This window comes from Talpa europaea (assembly GCF_964194135.1).
Source record: "Talpa europaea genome assembly, chromosome: 4".
Taxonomy (NCBI): Eukaryota; Metazoa; Chordata; class Mammalia; order Eulipotyphla; family Talpidae; genus Talpa; species Talpa europaea.
The window spans coordinates 103,124,259-103,151,630 of NC_140070.1; the positions used below are offsets into that span (position 1 = coordinate 103,124,259).

General features: G+C 35.8%; 1 protein-coding gene across 1 annotated transcript in view; it reads left to right on the forward strand.

The window, feature by feature from the left end:
• SLC49A4 (solute carrier family 49 member 4) overlaps nucleotides 1-27,372 on the forward strand; it is a gene marked incomplete at its 3' end in the record, with an annotated part of 61,929 nt that overhangs the window by 19,825 nt on the left and 14,732 nt on the right. Inside the window, exons 3-7 of the mRNA XM_084232341.1 lie at nucleotides 3,459-3,724; nucleotides 6,732-6,861; nucleotides 16,292-16,400; nucleotides 17,817-17,884; nucleotides 21,407-21,534. Coding sequence (XP_084088467.1) covers nucleotides 3,459-3,724; nucleotides 6,732-6,861; nucleotides 16,292-16,400; nucleotides 17,817-17,884; nucleotides 21,407-21,534 — 701 coding nt within the window. The remainder of the gene's footprint in view (nucleotides 1-3,458; nucleotides 3,725-6,731; nucleotides 6,862-16,291; nucleotides 16,401-17,816; nucleotides 17,885-21,406; nucleotides 21,535-27,372) is intronic.

The following is a 27,372-nucleotide window of genomic DNA, read 5'->3' on the forward strand; positions in this document are numbered from 1 at the left end:
CACAGTTATGGCTACTCCCGACCCCTATAACCAGTCATTTACTTAACCGTATCTATTATTCCACTTTAACAGCTCTCTAACTATCCTCTCCTCAGTATCCATACTCTTGCCAGTACTCTCAGAGGGTCCTTGTCCTGGATTCTGCCTAATTGTGTCCCACTCTGGCTTTCCTTGAGCTCTGCCATGCCCTGTGGAAAAAGCAGTCTGTAAGATCAAAGAGCAATATCTACCCTAGCAAATAACTTCTAGCTACACAAGACCCCAGAAATCCCTGCGCTAGATCTCTTTCCCAAATCAGTTCTTCCAAGAGTGGACTCCATCCCTGGTGCGTATGTGCTATGCTCAAGGGATACCTTAGGGACAGCTGTTTGGAAGAGAATAGATGGAGCTTGGTTGGAGTGGCACCTTTAGATTAGATCTGCTTGCATACATATGAAGCCATTAGTTTTATAGACAAGAGCCAAAGGTAAGAAGACCAGGAGCACATACATGCATCTCTATTGGTATTCTTGTCACAGTCCCCAAAGGCCTAAGAGGTGGAACTAAGTATTACCTTGGTTTTCTTTATATTTCTGTGCTGTGCTGGTAGGTGACTCTTTCACCTACTTTAGGAATTCTTGAGGATATAGGCTTCAGCTTTTTAGTTTTATATTACTATATACCCATGCCTATCACATTGCCTACCCATAAACAGTGAACACAAACTACATGATAAGTCAGTTTAATAACACAACTTGTATTGAACAATTTATAATTATTTCATCTCCATTGTCTTTTTAAAGCATTAATGGCAATATTTGTTTGATTTTATTTCACCATGGACCAGCATTTTCCAGAAAAACTTATCTCTAATTTTGTATTACCATTAAATGGGAAAATTAGTTTTTGTATATAAAACTGAATTTTTAAATATATTTGTACAAACAAATTAGTTTCATAAGTTGGGTAAGTAAAGGGTAAGTGACAGAAAATCGTTTCAGGGGAACATGAAAATCTTGATAATACAGATTAGTGTCATAGTTGTCAGGACAACTGTGCTTATAACTAGTAATATTAATAACTGCCAAAGCCTGAAACTCTAGGATACAAGTGTAAGAGTAAGTTCTAGAAAACGTAAAGATGCTGAGAAGAGCAAGGCTAAGTTCCCCTGCTCCCATGAATTCAGTGGGTACCCCCAAGATCCTGTAGGCCCTAATTATTCTGCTAAGCCCATTTGTGAGGAATGTGTATGTATTGTGTATGATTACTTTTGTGTAAAAGGCACATAGTTCAGAAAAAAGACACTTTGCAGGGAGACTGTAGATCTGAGGCATACAGCAGAGGAGGAAGAGGAAGAGGAGGCAAAACAGGAGGAAAGTACACAAGGAACCATGATGTGATGGGTCACAGGTGACATGGTAGTGGGAGATTTATGGGGATTACACCTAAAGGGAGAAGTCAAATATTGTACAAAAATGAACAACAATGTAAGAAAATAAAAAAGTTTAAAAATCATAATTAAAAAAAGAAAAATAAATGACACATAGTTAATTTTTAAAGAACCACTTCAGTTTAATTCCTGAGATTTTTCACTATAATAATTCATGTTCTAGGTTGCCCCACCCCAAAGTTCAGAGACCTTGTAGACTTTGGAGTTCATCTGAAATGTCTCAAGTGCTGTACATGCTTTGAATATTATGATAGTATAGGTGCTGTATTGTAATGAGAAATACCTTTGAGAATCAAGTACACTGCACTTGAATGATCCTTATATTATTATAAGCTTATGTGTTTTATGACTATAGCTTGCTGCTTAGAAAATAATCTCTTTGTGATTCCTCTGAGAGGTAGCAGAGTTAAATCATGGCAGTAATTTATATTTTATATCTAAATTCTCAGGGTTCATCCTGTTTTATCTATTTCTTTGTTTTGTTTTGATTTTGATCGATTATTTCTTCCATGTTCCATTCTCTTAAGGTTTTTAGGCATAATAAAATTCACTCATTCCAAATCTCTTCTAGATGAGATGAGTCTTTCAGGAACACCTCATTAAAATCATTAAAAATGAAATCACTTACCTTTATGACACATCATGCACTGTCTGATTGTTATGCCATCATGCTTCACAATTAAAAGCCACTAAAATGACATCGTTTCAAGAATATTTCTATGATGAAATTGCTTTGTACCAGCTTGGGATTCACTATCTTATGGAGGAGGTATTTGGTTTTATAAATAGTTTAAATTGTTTGTGTCATCTAGGAAATAGTTCTCTTTACACAGGAAATTTGTCTTTAGTTTTCTTCATTTAGTGGTATTAGTTTTGCTTGGCCGTATTTTGCCTTCAAATACATTTTCGAACATTTACAAAGATTTGAACAGGCCTGATTCACATATTTCACTTCCCACTCACTTATGCTTCTACATTAGGGCTCTACCACTTTCCCATATGCCTGTTTATTATATCCTTCTGCATTCAAAAAACTTTTTTTAAATGACTTCAGGTGGGAATTTTTTTAAAAAAGAGAATTTGACAGTCACATGACCCAGATGGTGCTTGAAACTTCAGACCACCCAAGGAAAAATACAGTGTCCCCTCCCTTTCTGCCACTCCCATGGCAGAAGAGATTGACTCAACTCCCTTTCCTGTCTGTGCTTTTTGGACTACTGCTTTCTTTCTCCTTCAAGGCTACTCTTGAATGTGAATGTGCTTGGTGGTGGTGGAAGGAAGGGGGAGGTGTGTTCAGCATTTTCATCTTGGTTATAGTCCCCATATGTTCATTGAATTTAGACAAATCTCTTCATTTGGGGGAGAAGAAATGGAATCCCACAAAAATACATTGCTAGGTAGTTAAAGAACTTGACCTGAACCCAGGTCCTCCGATTCCTTGACCAATTTCTTTTTTATTAGAAGATACTATAATGACTTTTTTTTTTCCTGTCAGCTGACACAGAGAAGGCATTAAATCCTTAGCTCAACTGTATTATGTGTAAAGCTGGGGGCACTTTCTACGTCTGTTTGAGTGGCAATTTAATAGAAAGAATACGGATTTTAGAGTCAGATCTGGTTCTAAATCTCCACTTTGCCTGTTAGGACTTGGGCAAGTTTCTTAATTTCCTAAGTCAAGACTTTCACATTTTAGTAACTAGGGAAAACAATAGCTACCACATAGTATTGTGCTAACAAATGAAACAAGGTTTTAGAAAATATTTATTTTGGCATATACCACAAATCAGAGGCTTCAGTGTTTGTGAAATGAATAAGGAATATCTAGTACCTCATTTGATCTCCTTCATATGTACTTCATATGATCTCCCTCAATGTACTTCAGATGTGTCCTGTGCTTTATCAATATACATATTGCCATAGTTTGGCTGCTGTTTGGCTAGCTTTTTCTTTTCTTTTTTTTTTTTTTTTTTTGGTCTAGAAATTCTTCTGCTTCAGCTACCTCACAGCCTTTTAATATTTTAAATTGCAGACTAATCCACGGAGGGCAGCTTTTAAACGGATTGGCAGGTCCAACTGTCATGAATGCAGCACCATTCCTCTCCACAACGTGGTTCTCTGCAGACGAGAGGGCCACCGCCACAGCGATTGCATCAATGCTCAGCTATCTTGGGGGAGCATGTGCTTTTTTAGTTGGACCACTTGTCGTCCCAGCGCCCAATGGAACAGCACCTCTTCTTACTTCAGAGAGTAGCAGGACCCACATTAAAGATCTCATAGAAACTGTATTATATGCAGGTATTTTGAAGTTTATTTTCTTCCTGTTGTACTTTGTCTTTTATCTCAGTCATCTTTTTATATACCAGATCACATCATATGAAATACTTAAGAGGACTAATATATACAAATGCATATATGTGCTTTTCTATAATATGAGATGCCTATTTAAAATTTACCCTTTCTAGGAAGTTATTTAAAATGCATTGTTGTGACCTGGAAGGTTTTTTTCTTAATTTTATTCTTCCCATCCATTTACCGTTAAAGCACGATATAACATGTTGTCCAGTGTCTTTTTCTAGATATTTTGTCAATAAATAAAATATTTTGTCAATAAATAAAACTTATCAACAGTAAACATTTGTTTATCATAAGCACTAAGCCCATTTTCTCCATTGCAGTTTCCCATTAGTGGCCATGTTCTCTAACCTTATAACCCTAGGTTACCCACTATTTATTATTCTCTTCCTACTCTCTGTATGGTTAATCTGCTAATAAGGGATATTTCCAAAACATTCTCTTGGATCTTTTCTCATTATTTCTAGAGTTAAGCCCTATTCCACTCTTAGGTTACATTCTCCTACAACTCTTAAATATACCCCTTCTCCCCATATGCCCTTTTATTACTTCCTCTTGCATTCAGAAAACTTTTTGTGTTTGCTATATATGTGTTGTATATAGGCACTGTGCTAAGTATGGGCCATTGGTAAAATCACTGATGAAACAGGTATAAAATGAGGTAAAATAGAGGTATATGGAGCTTGATAGTCCTGACTTGCTTGAGTTGGGAGAAAAGTTGAGTCACAAGGCTTCACCAAGGATGTGATAATTAAACAAAGTTAAGACTTTCATAGCAACTCATTGAGTATTTAGTGAATTCAGGTATGCTGTATGGAAGAAGAAGCAACTGCATAGGCAGGGGTGGTATGAGTTCAGTATGTCTAGGGTATTGCGTGTCATTTGGTATGGCTACAGTAGTAAAAATGTGTGTGTTTGGGTATAGATAGCAAGTGGCAGAAAGTGAGATTGTGATGTACTTTATATTAATTGATTTATTCAGTTATTAATTCAGCCAATACATATTCAATTCCTTTGTATCTCTCACTCTGCGGCACTGAGGTAGGCATGTTCCTTGCCCTCACAAAACTTAGTACCCCAAGAAAAAGATAGGTAAACAGTTGGTTGCAAAATTGGGTGCCATGTGCTATACACAAAGGCTCACAGTTGCCCTGAGAGCTCAGAGGGGAGCACCTAATCCAAATTTGAAGCTGAAGTTCAGCTTCTTGGATTTGCAGTATCTAAATTGAAACCTAAGGATGAAAGTTAGCCAAATACAGTGGACAAGAGAAAGAATATTCTAGAGAGAACCATGGAGGAGCAACTCAATAAGGGGAGTGAGCCTGGCACATTCAAACAACTCAAATCCCAGGGTGACTTACGTCTGGTGAGAGTAGTGGTGGATGAGGTGAGAGAGGTAAGCCAGGTCCTGCATGCCTTCGTCAAAGCAGGGCTGGAGAGTATGAAGTTCACTGCAGTGTGAGCAAAGAATTTTATACTAGAGAGTTTTACAATGAGATTTACATTTTGAGATACAGAGTTTGGGGACATGAAAGTGAAAACTGAGATGGTGGCAGTAGAGAAAGCATTTAACCCTTTATGAGCAACTTGTTTAAAGAAAAAAATATATTGAAATGTAAACATAAGTAAATAAATAAAACTGAAAGGTAAAACAAAAATTTTAAACTTTGTTTTGGCTATATTTTTATTGAAAGTTTAAGCAATGGTTGTGTCTTTTAAATAACTGGAATTTGGGACTATCAGTCATGTCATGATGCTGTACATTCTTCTGGCTCATAGTTCCATATAGTAAAGCAGTAGCCCCTATTCAAAGACTCCCAGTTATTGCTTCAGTGCTTCCATATTTGCCCATCTGCCTTCCTGAAATACTGTCCCATTCCCTTCTTTCCATTTAAGTTTTTTTTGTTAGCACCACTACCTTAAAAGACTAATGATTCTTAAAGACATCGTAGGAAAAATTAGCTGCAGAACAAAACACTAGCAAACCAATTCCAGCAACATATAATGTGAAGAAGGCAATCTCAGAAAAAGAGATATGATGGCCATTATGATTATAGAAGCTGCTCATTCATTGCTATCAATAATTAAAATAACTAAATTAAAACAGCTTGTTGCTTTTCAGATTGACAGTGAATAAAGACATCTGTGTTTAAGAGTCTTATACAAATAGTGTACTCTTTGCTAAGAATATAACCTTAGAATTAGAATCCTCCTACTGTAAGGACATCTAGAAATCACTTATGTTCAAATTACAAGTTACTCAATGGCACAGGCAGGTATCTACTCCAAGTTTCCTAACTTTTCTATTGGAATTGTGCTTTTCTACCAAATTGGGTACAGTTAAGAAAAGCTGGGACTTCCAAGTGCCAGAAGTCCAGAGGTTATGACTAACATTCCTCAGAACCCTCCCTTCTGAATTGGTCCAAGCTAAGATTGTTTGGGTGTTCACTTTACCTCTGATTGTGTATCATTCTACGTTAGCTAGTCTTGTGTCGATTCATTTTTGCATTCTTCCTTTTGGTTTCTTATTTTTCAACGTTTTCATGTTTTGTTCAAATTCTCTAAAACCTGTAAATAGTCTGTCCTACACTATGCCTGAGGATATTTTGTCATTACTAGACCATCAGCCCAGACCCGTTTCAAAATATTTTGTGTAATATGTTTTCTTCATGGGGGTAACATTTGTTCACTGCTCAATCTTTTTTCCTACAAGCATACCATGGCACCACCATATTTCTTTGCTTATAGTATGAGTTCTTACTTATGAGCTACTGAAATTTTTATCTTTACAATCTGTCATTCTCACAAGACCCAGATATCTTATTTTTCCTTTTATGTATATGCCTAGAGCTTAGCTGATACTCAGTAAATGTTTGTTAGGTACTTAAAATACTGTACTTAGTGTGTTGTGTGATCAACATTTTACTATTTCTTTTCATTTTCCCCCCAGAATTTGGAGTTGTCTGCTTACTATTTTCTGCAACTCTAGCTTATTTCCCACCCCGACCTCCACTTCCTCCTAGTGTTGCTGCAGCTAGCCAGCGGCTAAGTTATCGACGGAGCTTCTGTCGATTACTAAGGTAAATATACTTAGTCATCAAGTGGTTTTTGAGTAGCACCTTGAAGATAATTTCACTGTTATTTAAGATAATTTAAGATCGTGTCTACAATGTTAGCATAGCTATGTAACTTTATCAAACTGGTTCACAGCCAACTAATGTAATAGGTTAATTGCCTTCTTCCTTTTAAACAAAGTAAAATAGAAAATTTTGCATCACATAAAGTAAAAATACATATAAGGTGGCAATTTAAAATGATAGGTTTTTTAATGGTATTTAATTGAGTTTTTCTCCATACAGAGTCAGTGGTTAGATGGCGATAAGATTAGAGAGGTATGGGGCCTTCCTGGTCACGTAAGGGGTTAAGCACAGCACTGTGAAGCTATCTGCAGCCTCTGCAGATTCAATCCCTGGCCAGGCAGCTGACCCCATGGTGCAGCAGACCTCTCCTGTCTCGTGGGCAGCTCCCCTCAGCAGCGTATTTCAGTCAGTCTGCCTGTTCTGTTCCCCGCTCTGTCTCTGGTGAATCCTCTCACCCTCCCGCACATCTGGCCTGTACCTCAGTTCTTGTACGCATAAATAAATAAATATTTTTAAAAAAAAGACTAGAGAGGTAGGTTAGGATCATATTATGCCACACTAATAATTTTGGACACTTCTATGGGAAATGAGAGGTCTTTTGAAGTATTTTAAGCTAAGAAATTACAAGGAAAAACAACTTAAAATTATCACTCTGACTACAATGTATACTGTGTTTGCTTCTAATTTGCTAATATCAAAATATTCTCTGTTTAAACCATAAAGTATAAAATCTTTCTATAAAAAACCCTTGCACCGGTGCCTGACTTTCCTGTGTCTCTCCCCTTTGTTCATCTGCTTATTCCCTAAGACTTCCTGCCTCTCCCTTTGTGCTCTCAAAGGGTGTTTTGGGCCTGCCTTGATTCATTCCCTTAATCTATCCATGTTATTTTCCTTGGTCCTTCCAAGAACTTCTGAAATCATTACTTACTGGATTAATCAGAATAACTGCTTTACCATTGTAAGTCCATTACCTGTACCAAAAAAAAAAAAATCACTGGTTACACTCCAAAGTTTCTACCACATTATTTACTTTCCATAGGATCCCATCTCTTTTTTTTTTTTTTATAAATTTTATTGTTATATTCCCCATACAATTGCAGCCCCCCCATTCTGACCCCAATCCCTCCCCTCCGGACCCCCTAAAAGTGTCTCTGGTTCATAGTTTTTTGTTGATTTTGATTTTCACTTTTAGTTATTCATTTTCCTGGTCCCTTATTTACGTTTTCTAGAATCCTGCTATGAGTGAGACCATCCGGTATTTTTCTTTTTCTTTTTGGCTTATTTCGCTGAGCATGATCCCTTCCAGCGCCATCCATGTTGCTGCAAATTGCATGTGTTTATCTTTTTTGAATGCTGAGTAATATTCCATGGTATATATGTACCACATCTTCTTGATCCAGTCATCTATTTTTGGGCATTTGGGTTGTTTCCAAAGCTTAGCTATTGTAAACAGTGCTGCTATAAACATAGGGGTGCAGGTGTTCTTTGGAATTGATGTTTCTGTGTCCTTTGGGTAAATACCTAGGAGTGGAATTGCTGGATCATATGGAAGCTCTATGTTTAGTAGGTCCAGAAATCTCCACACAGCTCTCCACAGTGGTTGGACCAGTTTGCACTCCCACCAACAGTGCAGAAGAGTTCCTTTTTCTCCACACCCTCGCCAACATTTCTTGTTGCTAGTTTTTTTAATATGTGCCATTCTCAATGGTGTAAGATGGTATCTCATGGTAGTTTTGATTTGCATTTCCCTGATGACAAGTGATGTTGAACATTTTTTCATATGTCTGTTGGCCATTTGCATTTCCTCTTCAGAGAAGTTTCTTTTTAGCTCTTCTGCCCATTTTTTGACTGGATTATTTTCTTTGCTGTTGTTGAGTCTGATCAGCTCTTTGCAGATTTTTGTGATCAGTCCTTTATCATTAGTGTTGGGTGCAAAAATGTTCTCCCAGTTGGTGGGGTTTCTCTTTGTTTTTGTTATTGTCTCTTTTGCTGTGCAAAAGCTCTTTAATTTGATGTAGTCCCAGCTGTTTATCTTTGCCTTCACTATCACTGCTTTGGGTGATGTGTCTGTAAAGATGTCTTTGATGTGCAAATCACGTAGTGTTTTGCCTATATTTCCTTCTATATATTTTATGGTTTCAGGTCTTATGTCTAGTTCTTTAATCCATTTTGAGTTGATTTTTGTGTATGGTGTGAGGTAGTGGTCAAGCTTCATTCTTTTGCATGTAGCGACCCAGTTTTCCCAGCACCATTTATTGAACAAACTTTCTTTGCTCCAATGCATAGTCTTTGCTCCTTTGTCAAAGATTAGTTGACCATAAATCTGTGGGTTTATTTCTGGATTTTCTATTCGATTCCATTGGTCTGTATGTCTGTTCTTATTCCAATACCATGCAGTTTTGATGATTATGGCTTTGTAGTAGAGTTTGAAGTCTGGGAGTGTGATGCCTCCATTCCCTTCTTTTTTTTTCAGGAGAGCTTTGGCTATTCGGGGTTTTTGTGATTCCATATGAATTTCATCAATAATTGTTCTATTTCTTTGAAGAATGACATTGAAATTTTGATTGGAATAGCATTGAATCTGTATATTGCTTTTGGAAGGATGGCCATTTTAATAATGTTTATTCTTCCAATCCATGAGCAGGGGATGTCTCTCCATTTCTTTGTGTCTTCTTCTATTTCTTTTAACAGTGTTTTATAGTTTTCTTTGTATAGGTCCTTTACCTCTTTTGTTAGATTTATTCCCAAATATTTGATTTTTTTTGTTTCAATAACAAAAGGGATGGTTTTTTTGATTTCTTCTTCTTCAGATTTATTGTTTGTGTATAGGAAGGCTACTGACTTTTGCATGCTGATTTTGTATCCTGCCACTTTACTGAACTGATTGATGAGTTGAATTAGCTTTTCTGTGGAGTTTTTGGGGTTCTCTATGTATAATATCATATCGTCTGCAAATAGTGATAGTTTGACTTCTTCTTTTCCTATTTGGATTCCTTGGATGTCTTTCTCTTGTCTTATTGCCCTGGCTAGGACTTCCAGTATTATATTGAAAAGCAGTGGTGAGAGTGGACATCCTTGTCTTGTTCCAGATCTTATGGAATTGCTTTCAGCTTTTCACCATTGAGAATGATACTGGCTGTTGGCTTGTCATAGATGGCCTTTATGATGTTGAGGTATGTTCCTTGTATCCCAAGAATTTCAAGGGCTTTTATCATGAACGGGTGTTGTACTTTGTCGAAAGCTTTCTCAGCATCTATTGATATTATCATATGGTTTTTATATTTCTTTTTGTTGATGTGTTGGATAACGTTGATTGATTTTTGGATGTTAAACCATCCTTGTGTCCCTGGAATGAATCCTACTTGGTCATGGTGAATTATCTTATGGATACTTGTTGGATTCTGATAGCTAAAATTTTATTGAGGATTTTTGCATCAGTGTTCATTAAGGAGATTGGCCTGTAGTTTTCCTTTTTTGTGTTGTCCTTGTTCGGTTTTGGTATTAGTGTAATGTTGACTTCATAAAACGTGTTTGGTATTGTCCCTTCCTTCTCAATTTTTTGGAAGAGTTTGTGAAGGATAGGCACTAATTCGTCTCTGAATGTTTGGTAGAATTCATTTGTAAATCCATCAGGTCCTGGGCTTTTGTTTTTGGGGAGGTTTTTGATTACCATTTCAATTTCGCTAATTGTAATTGGTCTGTTTAGGTGTTCTATTTCTTCTTTATCTAGCTTTGGGTGATTGTAGAGTTGTAGGAATTTGTCCATCTCCTCTAGATTGTTAAACTTGTTTCCATATAACTGTTCATAGTAGTTACTGATTATTCTTTTGATTTCTGCTGTGTCCGTTGTGATTTCTCCTCTTTCATTGATGATCCTGTTTATTTGTGCTTTCTCCCTTTTTTCCTTTGTGAGTCTGGCTAGGGGTTTGTCTATTTTATTGATTTTTTCAAAGAACCAGCTCTTGGTTTCATTGATCTTTTGGATTTTTTTTTTAGTTTCAATTTCATTTATTTCTGCTTTGGTTTTTATTATTTCTTTTCTTCTACTGGTTTTAGGGTTTTTTTGTTGTTCTTTTTCTAGATCTTTGAGCTTCGAGATTAGGTTGTTTCTTTGCGTTCTTTCTTGTTTCTTGATGTGAGCTTCTATTGCTATATATTTTCCTCTTATTACTGCTTTTGCTGCATCCTATACATTTAGGATATTGGTGTCCTCCTTGTCGTTCAATTCAAAAAATTTTTTAATTTCTTCTTTGATCTCCTCATTAGTCCAATGGTCTTCCAGTAGTGTGGTTTTTAATCTCCATGAGGTAGGAAAGTTCCTTGCCTTCTTTTTATGGTTTATTTCTAGTTTGATGCCTTCATGGTCAGAAAAGATGGTTGATATGATTTCAGTCTTGGTGTATCTGTTGATGTTTGTCTTGTGCCCCAATATGTGGTCAGGATCCCATCTCTTAATATACATTTCAACTATTGTGTGTGTAACCGAATATAAACATTTCTCCCCTTTTACATATTGGTTTAATGTTTGGTGATAGCTGTTGTTGTCTTTTGCCTTTTAGTCTTGAAGAAAGAAGAGGAATTAAACATGTTCTATACTTCAGACACATGAACACATTTATTCATTTATCTGTTTATTATTTTTGGGTATATTTTACACCCCCATTTCCTTCTCCTTACCCCAGCCACCTCTCAAATGCATGAAAGGTGTATCTCTTTCTCTCTATTTTTGCCATATGTGTATACAAAGCATTATATACATCTATGTTTAATTCATTTAAATGATAACATGCATCATATTCTGTTTGACTTAGTTTTCACTAAGCACTGTGGCTTTTAAAATAAGTATTAGTGATATACAGGAGTTGAATAATATAACTATTATTATATAATTATATAACTATATATAATATATATAACTATATAATTATAAATAATAATATAACTCCCATATTCCCTATATTCCTATATTCCCAATGTCAACAGTTACCAATTTATAGCCAGTCTTGTTTCATCTCTGCTTCACCCACTTTCCCCCTTTCTGAATCATGAGCAAATCCCAAATGACAAATCATTTCATCTATAAATATTTCAGTATGTGTAATATAGGTTTAAAAAATAGGTATTCTTTTTAATATAATTATAGTACCATTATCACACCTAAAAACATTTTACAATAGTTTGCTGATATCAAATCAGTGTTTAAATTTTCAGTTGTCCCATAAATGTCATAGAAATTTTTTACAGTTTGTTTGAATCAGAATCCAAATTAGGCCCACACATTGCAGTTATCTCTAATGCCTTAAAATCTGTAAGAGTCCTTTCCGTTTCTCTTTTCCTTGTTATTTATTTGTTGAGTCAGCTCTTTTATCCATGTGATTTGAATTTTCTTTTATTGCCTCCAAAAGGTATAGTTTGTCATGTTTTCTGTCTTTTGTATGTCCTGTAAATTGCTAACCAGAGCTATATTCTGATTCAGGTTATTTTTGTTCTTGTTTTAGTTTTCCACAGCTGTTTCATAGGTGATGCTATGCCTTCTGCCATTAAGAGGCACATGCTGTCTGGGTAGCACTCATGTGCTATAGTAGTATGCTATTGTATGTGGATACCTAATTCTTTGATGTATCTCTTTACTTCTACTGTGTACCCAGCTTGCCTCCACTTCATTGTCACTACAAATACTACTGCAGTGATGCACTCATACCCATAATATAGATCTGAAAACTTCTTTAGAAAAAGGATTCGCACAAGAGAATTGCTGGGTCGTCTAATGTTTTAAGCTTAATTTGCCAAATATTAGCATCACTTTCAAAATGCCTCCATTTTATATTTCCTTTTTTTTTTTATACTTATCTGTATTTCCATTAGCAGTGCCTATGTCCTTACATTCCCTGCAAATTTTTTTTAAAGATTTATTTATTTATACAAGCACTGGGATGCAGGCCAAAGGCGCGGGAGAGTGAGAGAATTCACTAGAGACAGAGCAGGTTGCAGAACAAGCAGAAGGACCGAAACACACTGCTAAGGGGAGCAGCGGGTGAGACAGGAGAGGTCTGACACACCATGTGGGACTCTCCCTAACCAGCGGGGATTGAACCAGCACTGCAGAGGCTGTGGACAGCTTTACAGCACTGCGCTCAACCCCCTGCGCTACCGGGGAGGCCCCATTCCCTGCAAATTTGACATTATCTTTGTAATTTCTGCCAGTCTAATAGGTGTAAGGTAATATATCTTTTGTTTAGTTTGCATTTTATGTTTATAAATAACCTTAGAATCCTTATTATGTGGTTGGTTCCTTTTTAGGTTTCATCTATTGTTAATGCCTCTTGGCTTCTTCCCATTTCTTAATGATAGCTATGTCTTTTTCCTAATGATCTGCCAATTTTAGATGTAAGTTCCTTGTTGATTTAAAAAATTCTGAATATCCCCATTCTTTCACCTGCCTATTAATTTTGTCCATGGGTTACTTAATAATCAACTCTTTGGTTTTATCTTTTATGTTTATGTTTGCAGCCCCCTGGAATCCATCCATTAAATAAACTAATACCATTTACTAAACCATCCTTAGCACTTTGATTCATAGTGCCACATTTATTGTATACTAAGTTTCTGTGTCTTAGCTTTCTATTCTTTTCTGTCATTCTCTTTGTTGTTGAGCTGATACCACACTATTTTTACTATTCTGGCTATGCAGTTTGTCTTAATATCTGATATGGCAAAGGCCTCCTTTTTCGTATTTTTGAAGATGAGTTAACTTTCTAAGGACTTTTATTCTTTTGTACAAGCTTTAGTTTCTTAAATTTCTAAAAAATTCTGCCAGAGTTTTAAATGTGATTGCATTAAATTTATATATTAACTTGGGGTGAATTGACAGCATAGACTATTTCTCCATGTGTTCAAATCATCTGTGCCCTTATTAAATGAAAAGTTGCTTTTTATTTTCCCATAGAGGTTTTGGGCCTTCCTGATTTATTCCTAGATAAATTTTTAATAGCTTTTTGAATGATATTTATTACATTTTAAAAACTTCCATTTGGAGATATTTGTAGATTCACACATGTTGTAAGAAATAATACAGCGAAAACATTGATATTTTACTCAGTTTTCCCTAATGAGAACATCTTACAAAACTAGAGTATAATATCATCACCAGAAAACTAACATTAATAAAGCCTAAATACAGAGCATTTCCATCATCATAAGGATCCCACCCGTTGCCCTTTTGCAGCCACACCTACTTTTCCCCTGACTCATTAACCTTTGAGAAACACCAATCTCTATCACTATAATGTTGTCACTTCAAGAATGTCAATTAAATGAAATCACATAGTACATAAAATTTGGGGATTAGCTTTATTTCCTCAGCATAATTCTCTGGAGAGTCATTCAGGATGTTTTGTGTAGCAGTAGTTACTTATTTTTAAGTAGTAAGTAGTCCATGGCATGGATGTATACAGTTTGTTTAACCATTCACCTGTTGAACGACATCTGGGTTGTTTCTAGTTTTTGGCTGTTGCAAATAGAGCTGCTATAAACATTTTTATACAGTTTTTTATATGAACACTTGTTTTAATTTCTCTGGGATAAATGCCCAAGAGTGTAACTGCTGAATTGTATGGTAGTTGCACATTTTGTTTTGTTTGTTTGTTTTAAACTACCATCATTTTCCAGAGTGGCTGTACCATGTTTCATTACCAAAAGCAGTGCACAAGTCACCCAGTTTGTGGCATCTTCGCCAGACTTTAGTGTTAATTCTACATTTTTTTTAAAAAGCCATTTTGGTAGATACATAGAGGTATAATATTTGTAGAGCAGTGTTGGCATTGTCTATTAAAGGTTGACATGTTTGTATATCTAAAAATTGATCCTCCAAGAATACTAATTCACATGTAAAACTAGTTCATATGTTGTGTAAGAACAAAATAACAAAATTATATATACATGTGTGTGAATGTATCAGTATATATACATTCATATATATCAGTGTGTGTATATATATATATATATATATATATATATATAAGTAAGGGAGGGAGCTGGTTAAATAATGTTTTTATGATATACCAATATAATGGGATACTGTGCAGCTGTAAGAAAGAATGAGGAAGCTCTTTATGTATTGATTATAGAAGAGCTCTATGACCTTTTAAGTTTTAAAAAAGTAAGTTTCACTAAAGTAAGTTACAATATGCTACCATTTGTGTGAAGAGGTTAGGGAAAGATTATGTGTATGTGAAGGGATGGGTATTGGTTTCTATACCCAGAAATATTGGAAATATTCCTGGGAAATTACCCCAGAAAATGTTAACATTAGTAATTGTGGGAAAAGGGGAATAGAGATAAAACTATTTTCCATATTCATTTATACTTTCTGGGTTTTGAGCCACTTAAATTGTATTGCCTATTAAACATTAATAGACGGTGGCTCAAGGGTTAAGACGCAACCTGTGAAGCTATCCTCAGCCTCTGCAGCGCGAGTTCGATTCCCGGCCAGCCAGGGAGCAACCCACATGGCGCAGCAGACCTCTCCTGACTCACCTGCTGCTCCCCTCAGCAGTGTACTTTGGTCAATCTGCCTGTTCTGTTCCCCACTCTGTCTCTGGTGAATCCTCTCGCCCCCACACCTCTGGCCTGTACCCTAGGTCTTGTATGCATAAATAAATAAATCTTTAAAAAAATAAAATAAACATTAATATAAACTTTAATAATAATAAAACAAAAATTTAAATTACTCTGAAAATAATGAAAGTAGCAAATTAGATATTTCTTTCTAATCTTTGTTTTTTTTCCCTTTACCTTATTCATAAAGAGTAATTTATCTTGGGCCTCCCTAATGATGCAGGCGGTTGAGCACCGCGCTGTGAAGCTGTTTGCAGCCTCTGCAGCGGGGTTCCATCCTGGCCGGCAAGAATCCCACATGGTGCAGCAGACCTCTTCTGTCTAGCCCGCTGCTCCCCTCAGCAGTGTATTTCAGTCTGCCTGTTCTGTTCCCCGCTCTGTCTCTTGTGAATCCTCTCACCCTTCCGTACATCTGGCCTGTACCCCAGTTCTTGTATAAAGAAATCCTTAAAAAAAAAAAAGAGTAATTTATCTTTCAAAAAAGAGGTTTTTTTAGCTGAACCTGCCTACTCATTCTAAAAATAATTTTGGTAATTCATTTATATAATAATCATTGACAATTTTAAATAATATGAACATAAAAGATTATTCTTAGAAAAATAAAAAATTTAAAGAACTTTGATTTCATTAACAAACTGACATATATTTTCTATTTCTGATTCAGATGTTGCACTTTCCAAATGACTTATATTCTTCATGAGTAAGGATTTAAATTCTCTAAATTTCAAATTTATAATAATGTTTTCTTTTACAGCAATTTGAGATTTTTGATGATTGCTTTAGCATATGCCATACCACTTGGTGTATTTGCTGGCTGGTCTGGAGTTCTGGACTTAATTTTAACACCAGTGCAAGTTAGCCAAGTAAGCACTATATTTCTTTATATGTTGTATGTCTGCTTAGTTTATTTAAATTATAAATATTATGTACATGTCCTTAAGTTGAGCTTCAAGGCCTGAGAAAAAAACATTATCCTTTACCATTGTTGCAAAGGCAAGATCCTCTTGAAATAGTTGTAGGCAGGGCCTCCCTGGTGGCGCAAGGGTTTAATAAGCACAGCACTGTGAAGCTGTCTGCAGCCTCTGCAGCACAAGTTTGATCCCTAGCCTGCCAGGGAGCAACCCACATGGTGAAACAAACCTCTCCTGTCTTGCCTGCTGCTCCCTTCAGCAGTATGTTACAGTCAGTGTGCCTTTACTGCTCCCCATTCTGCCTCTGGTGAATCACTTCACCCCCCCACCTCTGGTCTGTACCCCAGCTCTTGTGTGCATAATAAATAAATCTTTAAAAAAAAAAAAAAGAAAAGAAAAAGAAATAGTTGTAAGCAATATTGATTTTCTTGCTAGGTTTTAATAATAGACATGAAGTTCTTATTTCTTTGGATGTATTAATGATGCAAATAAAATAGAAAAGTCTTAGTTTTCGTGATCTATCCTTTATTCTTGCTTCGTACTTTATGAAGATCAAAATCCCATCACCAATTATTGTTATCCATATAACTGTTTTGATATCTGATTTTTTCTTCTTCTGTCTCAAAATCAGGGTTTCCCATTTCTTTAAATATAAATCACTTCACCTATATGGTTGGTGCCATCTATTCTTTCTTCTTGCTTCTAGATGGCTGTTAGCATAATGGTTATAGAGGATTTTTTTTCACGCCTTCTTTTTTTTTAATTAATTTTTTTATTGAGGTAACATTGCTTTACAACACTGTATGTGATTCAGAGACATAGGTCACATGTCCTCAGAAGCCTGTTACCATACCACACCCACAACAAAGGCACCCATAGTCTTCCACCCTAGTCCATTGTGCTCTGTCCCCTCTGTGTTTCCCCCCCCACTTCTCTTTTAGTTTCAGTCCCACAGTTCTAGGGATTCTTAATTGTTTCATTTTATATGACCCTTTATTTTGTTTCTCTATATTCCACATATAAGTGAAGCCATCTGGTATTTTATTTTTATCCTTCTGACTTATTTCATTTAGTATTATCCCCTCCAGTTCCATCCATGTAGTCACAATGGCAAGAGTTCATCTTTTATTTTTTATACCTGAGTAGTATTCCATTGTATATATATGCCCCATATCTTTTTAAACCACTCATCTATCTGTGAGTACTAGGTTGTTTCCACAACTTAGCTATTGTACATAGTTCAGCAGTGAGCATAGGAGTGCTTATATCCCTTCAAATTTGTGTTTTTGCATTCTTTGGGCATTCTCGTACCTTTTAAATTGCAACTTGGTAGTCTTGCATTCAATGTGTCTGCCACTTTCTCAACAGGTAGATGCTGGCTGGATTGGATTTTGGTCCATAGTTGGAGGCTGTGTTGTTGGAATAGCTATAGCAAGGTAAGAATATTTTGTGTTAAAACATGTGAATAGACAGAACTAAAAGAAAAAAAGCCTTAGATCAATATGAAAATTCAGGGAAAAGTAAAACCAGCAAAGCTCAGAAAAGAGCATGTGTTTGGGCTACAAGAAAATTTACATGCAATGAATAGAATCTGCTGATATAAGTAACCTTCTTGGGAATAGTCCGTCCTAAAATGATTTTGGAGGCCAGAGATATCCTTCCCGTAGCTACCTCCATATTGTTAGAGAACAGCATCTACAAATGGAACTCAAAGAAAGATAATGCAATATTAAAGGTAAATTGATTCTTACTAAGAATTGAAAGGAATTGTTTGTAAGAGCATCTCTAGAACTTTCCATGAAAAGCATGTCCTAATTAACAGACATTTATTTCTGGTCTTTTTTAGCAGTTATGTATTTATAACTTATTTTGATAAAAAATGTGCATAGAGATGTCCAGTTTCATCAAACTCCCTTCAGTTGTAGCCTATTATGACAACACATTTTTAGACTAAGTCAAAAGAAAAAGTCTCATTTATTCTAAGAATAGATGACTGCCTATAAAACTACTCGGTTTTTCTAAAAAGATAACGTTCATTAACTTTGCAAGCCATTTTACCCTGTTTAATCAAAAACAAAATTAGGCAATCAACTTTACTAGAAAGAGAAGAGTCTAATTACATATTTGGGGAGATATAATAAGACTTGTAAGTCACCTCAATATCTAAATACTTAAACATAATTGGCATAGGATCATATTATATCTAGACCTTACAGTTTGCATAGTTTTTCTAGGATATAAACTGACATGTAATTTCTAAATCACTTTGAGGTTCAAACTCATGCTGCAGTGGCTGGCGATAGCATGGTAGTGCTGAGACTTTAACCCCTGAGCCACCAGGGAGCCCAGGAAAATAGCTATTTGTAGAAAATCACTGCACTGACACTGTAATACATTGAACCAGCCATATTTTACAAGAATTCATACATAAATTTTCTAATTAAATCTCCAAGCCAATTATAGTGAGTCATCATTTACCAAATCCTAGTCTGAACCCCAAATAGATCAGAGAAGAAACCATTATATATCAGAAATGACATCTCATATGCTTGTTTATTTTCTTTATACAAACCCTATATTAACTATCAAAATGGAACTAGTGGGAAAAATTAAAACTGAGGACACTTCTGTTTTTAATTTGTTGAAATGGCAGTTCTGAAAAATACTGTTCTTAGGGCCTCCACTGGGTTGCGAAGCTGCCCCTAGCCTCTGCAGCGCCAGTTAGATCCCCGGCCACCCACCGGGTGAGGGTCCCACATGGTGCACAGACCTCTCCTGCCGCCCACTGCTCCCTTCAGCAGTGTACTTCGTCACTCTGCCTTTTCTACTCTCCCCTCTGGTTCTGGTGAATTCTCTCATCCTCCCACACCTCTGACTGTACCCAGTACTTGTACAAATAAATAAACAAATCTTTAAAAAATAATAATAAAATAAAATAAAAATAAAAATAAAAATCTGATCTTACTCTGGGATCTGAAAATCAGTTGTTGGTATCTCCTTAACCCAAAATCAATTTTGAAATTGTTTTCATAACACCATTTGTGGGATCTTTAGAAAGAAATATCCTCAGAGAATGAGTGCTTTGGGTGATTTTCTTGTAATTGTGTTGTTAATGGCCATTCCTAAATGCACCACTTTGGTCCTAATGATATACTTTGATTTGAAGAACTAGGTTTCTGAAACTAGCAGCCCATAGTGGTCACTTTTTTCTTGAGTAATCTGACCCAGGAAAACATCCTCACTGTTTAACTTTACTCAATTCAATTGTACCAGAAAACTATTTTATTCTCTCATACCTGGCCATCTACCTATCTGACAAGTTCACACAGCATACCAAAATATAAATGAGAAAAGTGTCTGATGGGCATTAATTAATTAAATTAAAGCAAGATTTTGGGATACCCTTGAGGGACATTCTATCAAGCTGTAGAACCTTTTTCAGAGTACTTAAGAAATTTCCTGCTTGAGCACTTTTTTAGATGAGAACAAACCTAAGTTACTGAGTCAAGGTGTATCCTTTTTTCCCACCAAAAGATGGCATCAGCTCTCATAGGAAATCATTTTAGTCTAGATAATGCTTACAAACATCATAAATATACCATGTCAACTAAGTGCAAAACACAGGTAGTATTGAAGGTCACATAACTAAAAGAGGAATTAAGATCAATTTTTAAAACTTCAAAGAAAAAAACCTGGTAAATGTATTTTGGATGGGATCAGTTTTTCTATAATAGGAACAATTCTGAAGGACAGAATCCATAAGTTGCGTATAGGTGCAGCCAGAGGATTGTGCCCATACAAGCAACATTAATCATTAGATGTCAATTCAACAAAAGGCAAGGATTTTGAGAACTTAAAATGCTATGAAACATTAGTCACAAATTTTGTAGACTAGTATTTACTATTCCAGAGCTGTGTTCTTAACTCTCACAAAGTTTATATTCTGATAAGGAAGACAAAAAAATGCACAAATGCAAAAACAAGGAAATTCCGATAGAGATAAATGCTATGAATCAAGCATGTGAAGTGATCATGGGGAGACTTGTCGAACAGAGGCCCAAATGATTTGAGGAATTTGACTAAACGGAAGTAAGTCATGTGAAAATGTGGAGCACCAGTGTTAAGTCACACAGGGCAGGTCCAAAAGCTACCACTGCTATGAGATACTAGCCTGGCACATTTGAGAAACACGAGCAAGGCTGTCCTGCAGGAGAAGAGTAAGACAGATCATAGCAGACAGGACCTTAGAGTCTGGTGTAAGCATCTGTATTTGTTTTCTAAGTGAGTTTGAATGTTGAGAGAACTACCTTTGCAAATTTATATAAGCACTTTAGCCTATATCCTAAATTTTGTAAAAAGTATGTGCTCATGGGGCCTCCCTGGTGGCACAGGGTTAAAGTCTCAGCACTAGCAAACTATTGACAGCCACTGTAGCATGAGTTTGATCCCCGCCCAGGGGGCTGACCCAAGTGGCACAGCAGACCTCTCCTGTCTTGCCTACTGCTCCCCTCAGCAGTGTATTTCAGTACATCTGCCTGTTCTGCTCCCCATTCTGTTTCTGGTGAGTTCTCTCACCCCCTGCACCTCTGGCCTAGACCCCAGTTTATGTATGCATAAGTAAATAAAAAATAAATCTTTAAAAAAGTATGTGCTCATTATAGGACATTTGGAAATTATACAAAAATAATAAAATGTAAAAATATAAAAGTGGCATTTAAAATCTCAGAATCCATTCTATGAATTATAGATGCCAGTGATCACATTTTGTGTGTTATGCAAGAGTAATAAATCTCTTACAACAAAGTAACATTTATTACATAGACAGGAAATATACCTTTTTTCCTTAATTAAAAAACTTTCTTTCTTCAAGAAATTATTGTTCAACAAAAGTGTGTCATTGATTTAAATAATTATTTTACAAATCTAACTAAAGTTAATTGAATATTGTTTCTTTTCAGGTTTGCAGATTTTATCAGGGGAATGCTGAAATTAATTCTTCTTCTCCTGTTTTCTGGGGCTACACTCTCATCCACGTGGTTCACCCTGACCTGTTTGAACAGCATCACACACCTACCTTTAACCACAGGTGAACACAAACCTATTTTGAACTTCTAATACATATTTTCAGTTCACAGGAGTATATACACTCTGACAGTAGTACTTTTTCTTGCTTTCTGTAAGTATTTGTTAAACATACACAAAAATGTCTCCCTTGTACAGCCATCAAACCATCACCCCATTTAAAAAAACTAAGAAATAACTAGAAATATTTTCATTAGTACTTTACATATGGGAAAGAAGTGAAGTCTGTAACTTATGTGGCATGGAAAAGATTTATATTCTTTTAAAATTCTTACCAGAACATAATTCAAAGATTTTTATCTTTTTTATTGCCATTACATCATTGTTAAACAGTCAGGAAAATAAGCAAAGGTAGAAAGCTGTGATGGTTGAAGTACACACCAGTAAAAATCTTTGAACTGGCACCTACAGGTTTGTTTTATAACAAAACTTACTGGAAATATCTAATGGAAGTATGTTATAAATAACTTAACTCAGCTAATTGATCTGAAACATTTATAGTTACTGTTATTTTATTGTTAGTATCATTTGGGAGTCTGTACTAGTTAACTGTGACTGATGTAACAAGTTACCACAAACTTAGTGTCTTTTTTTTTTTTAGATATAATTACATTTTTAATTATTTATTTATTTTTATTTAAATATTTTATTTTATGTAATTCTTACATCTTTTTTCATCTTTGCACAATGTATGCATTTTCATTTTGGTTATATTCCCCATACAGTTGCACCCCCTCCCTTATTTTGACTCTAGTCCTTCCTTTCCCCACCCTTCCCTCCCTCCCCCACCAACCCGTAGTGTGTCTCTGGTTTATAGTTGCTTGTTGATTTTGATTTTTACTTTGTATTGTATTGCAACCCAAATGCCCAAAAATAGATGACTGAATCAAGAAGATGTGGTACATATACACAACGGAATATTACTCAGCAATCAAAAAAGATAAACACATGCAGTTTGCAGCAACATGGATGGAGCTAGAAGGGATCATGCTCAGCAAAATAAGTCAGAAAGAAAAAGAAAAATACCAGATGGTCTCACTCATAGCAGGAATTTAGAAAACCTAAATAAGAGACCAGGAAAAAAGACTACACAAGCTTAGTGTCTTAATACAACATAATTTTTTTATCTTAAATTTTTGCAAGGTAGAAATTTTTGCATTTCTTGGCTCATGGCTTCCTTCTTCCACCATTAAAGACAGTAATAGCAGGTCAAATCCTTCTCACATTCCTTCATCTGTGCCTTTCTTGCAAAGTGACTTCCTCCTCTGAATTCTCATCTTCTCCTTTCCTCGACCACTGTTAAGGATCCTCGTGATCACATTAGGCCCACCTTGATAATCCAGAATAACCTCCCAATTTTAAAGAAAGCTGATTAACAACCTTAGTTCCACCTGAAACCTTAATACTTTTTTTGACATGAGGTAACATTCACAACATTCTCAGGTTTAAGACATGAATATCTTGTAGGGACAGGTGGGGTTGGGGGGACATTATTCTGCCTACTATAGTATCTTTTAAAAATTGCTATGACAGATTTTATAAACCAAGAGAGTTGCTACTACTTCTTCCTTTCCTTTAACAAGAATACGTATTTTTTTTCTGTTTGCAAGTAATATTCAACCACCTTTTTGCGCTATGTGTTTAATGGTAGGATTGTAGGGTTATTTGTTATAATAAGCACTTGTGTGGGTAAGAATAAACACATACACTCCATGGGACTCCTTGAGGGGAAGGTTCCTTTTACTTACATATAATTAAGGAATACTGTATATCCTGATTTGGAATTATGTACTCTATAATAAAAATACTAGCGGCTTACACACCTGGTCTTTCAAAGACATCATTTATTTGGAAGTTCTTGTCATCTTTACAGCAATAATAGGGTATCATTACTAAACTTTACCAAGTCATCCATGCTGGAGTGCTATAGCAAACTCACAAGGGCAACAGGGGTTATTTTAAATTCCCCGAGGAAACATGGGGATCTTCAACATCTGTCAGGCACTGTGAATCTCCAATTCAAGGGAGTTCAGTTTCATCACTAGATCCTGCTTTTTGATGCTGTCATATCTTTTCAAAGTGAGATTTTCTGCAGTTGCTGTGATAAGAAAACAAATACCACACAAAAATCGGCGTGGAACAGGAAATGAGGGTGGTGGTTCAGTTCCAAGATTTGAAAAATTGTGCAGTGCCCATCAGATGCAATACCGCATTAGTAAATAATTGTGGTTATTGAAGATGGAAGTAAAAACATTTCTTTTAACATGTGGGTATTATGTTTTAAATAGCAACTGAATTGGTAAACATGTATTCCCTTAGAAGTATATATGTGCATAGAGAGAATTGTTTGGTCCTAACTGTGTCATTAGCAGAATTGTTAGCTCTTTGACCATGAAAAAATTACTGAGACACCAAGGGTGCTGGGAAGGAAGATTTAGAGAGATCGGCTCAATACTGCCTGCCAGGAATCCCTCTCTTTGATGTTTATTACTTTGCCTGTAAAGTCCATTTGTCCAGAGGAATAATTTTTGGATACTCTGCACTTTTTATGTACTAACATTTCTACTATAGGATTTTGAGCAATTTTGGCAAGTTTTCTGACCCAGAATTTAAAAAATTTTATTCTGGTATAATTTCATAGCTTAGCAATTATACAGCATTCTGGTGGAACAGTTTTAGTTTACAACTCTTCTTATTCATGGCATTACACTCAGATTTTTTGATACTGTATGTCAAGTATGCATCTGTTAGATTTTACAAGAACATAGCTGTGAGGACATAATGAACAGATTTCTTTCCTTTGAATTAAGTGTAGAATATTCATTATAAGATACTACATTCATTAAATTTTATATATTTTCTGTTTAACATAATAAAATTAACAGTTTTATCTCTGGATGAAGATATTAGGAATGTGTTTAATTTTTTTACCTCCTTTTGGTCTGAATTTATATAATGAATGTTTTACTTTTATAATGAGAAAAAAGTGTTTTTATTTGAAAACTGCATCTTTTTAAACCTTAAAAGAAAATTGATGTATTTGACCCTTGTTTTCCCAATCTGTCCTTGAAAATAATTATTTTGGACACAAGGGAAAGCAGAATTCTAAATTAAATCAAGGTTGGAATTGAAAGTTTGAGTGTGACCATTTTACCAACCACTGAATTTAAAAATTCTACTGTTTTCAACTGCAAGTCAGTTTTTAATTGTTACTTAGAAACTCCTGAAAGATTCATTTTTAACTTATAAATATACTGAGTTAAGGACAAGATTTGTTCATATTCCTTCCCTGAATTCTCATAGTACATTTTTTTCTCTTTCCTTTTATCATTTAATAGTTACTTGATTATATGTCTTATCTCTCTGACCAGTGTGAAAATCTGGAACATGGGAGTTGTGTCTTACAAATCCTGACCCCAGCTTCCACCCCAGTACCTAGCATAAGCCCTGAATAATGAATGGATGAGTGAGTGAATGAATGAAGTGTATAATATCTCCGTTTTGAATCTCACTGTGTCTTACTGCCAGTAGTAATCAGCAATTAGGGCTACTCTTTGTTATTCAACACCAGCCATAGGAAGGCAAAAGGGCAGATTTTAATGTAATTATGAAGAATTTAAATAAATCTGTCACAGATACTCTTACTGATTTTGTAAAAATTTGACCTAATTTCTTTTAGTAAAACATTTCATAGAAAGAAACTTACTACAAAATCTAATTATCAACAAATCTAGACCTTTAGGCTGGTATTTAAAGTCAGTAATAGGGGCCTCCCTGGTGGCACAGGGGTTAAAGACAGTGCTATCAAGCTACTGCCAGCCATTCCCTCGCCTGCCTGGCTGGCCAGGGAGCAACCCACATGGCTCAGTAGACCTCTCCTGTCTCCCTGCTGCTCCCCTCAGCAGTGTATTTCAGTCAGTCTGCCTGTTCTGCTCCCCACTCTGGTGAATCCTCTCACCCCCCACATCTCTGGCCTGCACCCCAGCTCTTGTATGCATAAATAAATAAATCTTTAAAGACAAAATAAAAAATAAGGTCAGTAATAGCAAATTTATGTTCCTTTTTTCTTTGCTGGGACCCTCGCCAGTGGCCAGGGATCGAACTGGCGCTGCAGAGGCTGCAGGCAGCCTCGCAACCCAGCGCTCAACCACTGCGCCACCAGGGGAGGCCCACTTATGTTCCTTTTTTCAACCAGTCATTCAAAAAAAAAGTTTTCTTTATTGAAGTAACATTGGTACAATATTGTAAATTATATAGAAGTTTAGGATCATACCCTTCAGGTGTATGTTAGCACATTACATCCATCACCAGGGCACCCACAGTCCTCTTCCATAGTCCATTGTGCATACCCCTTCCCTCCGCTCTGCTTTTCCCTCCCCCACCACCTCCTCCTCTGGTAGCCTCAGGCAAATTTATTTCTCAGGTTTATCTTTTTCCCCATTTCTAAAAAGCTTAGTATTTCTATTATTGCTTTTTATATATCAGAAGAATCTATATGAAAAGGATGTGAAAATATATGCATTAATTTTAACTGTTGACACAACAAATTAAAAACTGGTTAATTTTGTTCAGCCTATATGTTATAAGTGCTACTATGTAAAGCCTTCTGTTTCAGTCTTCTTTGTAGTTTATGGACTTGATATTATTGCCATTGCTATAGAATAAAAACTGCATCAGTCCATCCCGCCTAAAGGCATGCAGTTTTGATGTATGTGCTTGCTTGCATCCATCCTTTAGAGGCTGTCAGCAACATGCTTTCATTTCCTTAGGGAAACTCAATGTTTTTAATCATATTATATCTTCATTAACTGGAGTAGCTACTGTAGGACAAATAAACTTGTGACTAACTAATGAGAGTTTCAAAATCTTGAAGCTTATTCTATAAATAGAATTATGAAAATACATTTTTCACTTTATCTGAGAACTAGAAGACTCGCCTTGTTGGCAACAGCTCACAAACATTTTTCACTGGACAGGTAAACACTTTAACAATGGCTTTTTGAAAAATATTAGCACTTTGGTGTTGAATTTGCTGAAACAATATAATTTGACTGTTCAACATAACTTGATTTGGGAGAGGTTCTTCATCTAATTCAAGTTACTAGATGTCATGATGGTGATGTCAGAAACAGTAGGTGGGGGATTAAGGGGGATCCTTAGCCTGACACAGCCCTTTGAGAGTGAGGAAAAAAACAGATTTGGTTCTATTGAAAAGCATGTGATATGTATAGTAAAAGGTAATCTCCGTGAACTATTTTCATGCATTTTGCCTCTATTAAGATAGGTATATCCCATTTTAATAGTGTGCAAAGAAATAAAAACATACGCTTGCCCAAAAATAGGGGTGGGATAAAAAAAAATCAGAGCCTCCCATGGAGCAGCAGGTTGAGTGCAGTGCTGTGAAGCTGTCCACAGCCTCTGCAATGCTGGTTCGATTCCCTGCCAGCCAGGGAATCCCACATGGCGCAGCAGACCTCTCCTGGCTTACCCACTTCTCCCCTCAGCAGTGTACTTTGGTCCTTCTGCCTGTTCTGTTCCCTGCTCTGTCTCTGGTGAATTCTCTCATCCTCCCATGCCTCTGGCCTATACCCCAGTGCTTGTATAAATAAATAAATCTTCTAAAAAAAATTTCAAAAAAGAATGATGACCATGACTGAAGAAATATACATTGTTAATGAAAGTAGGGGTTTTAAGCTTCAAAGAAAAAATGCTAAATAATGACTATTCTTTTCAATTTTGAGTTAAAAGTAACTATTAACTCATTTTCATGGCTATCTGATCAAGAAGGAAAAAATAAAACATAGATTAAAGAATAAAATGGCTTTGTAAAAAACCATTAATG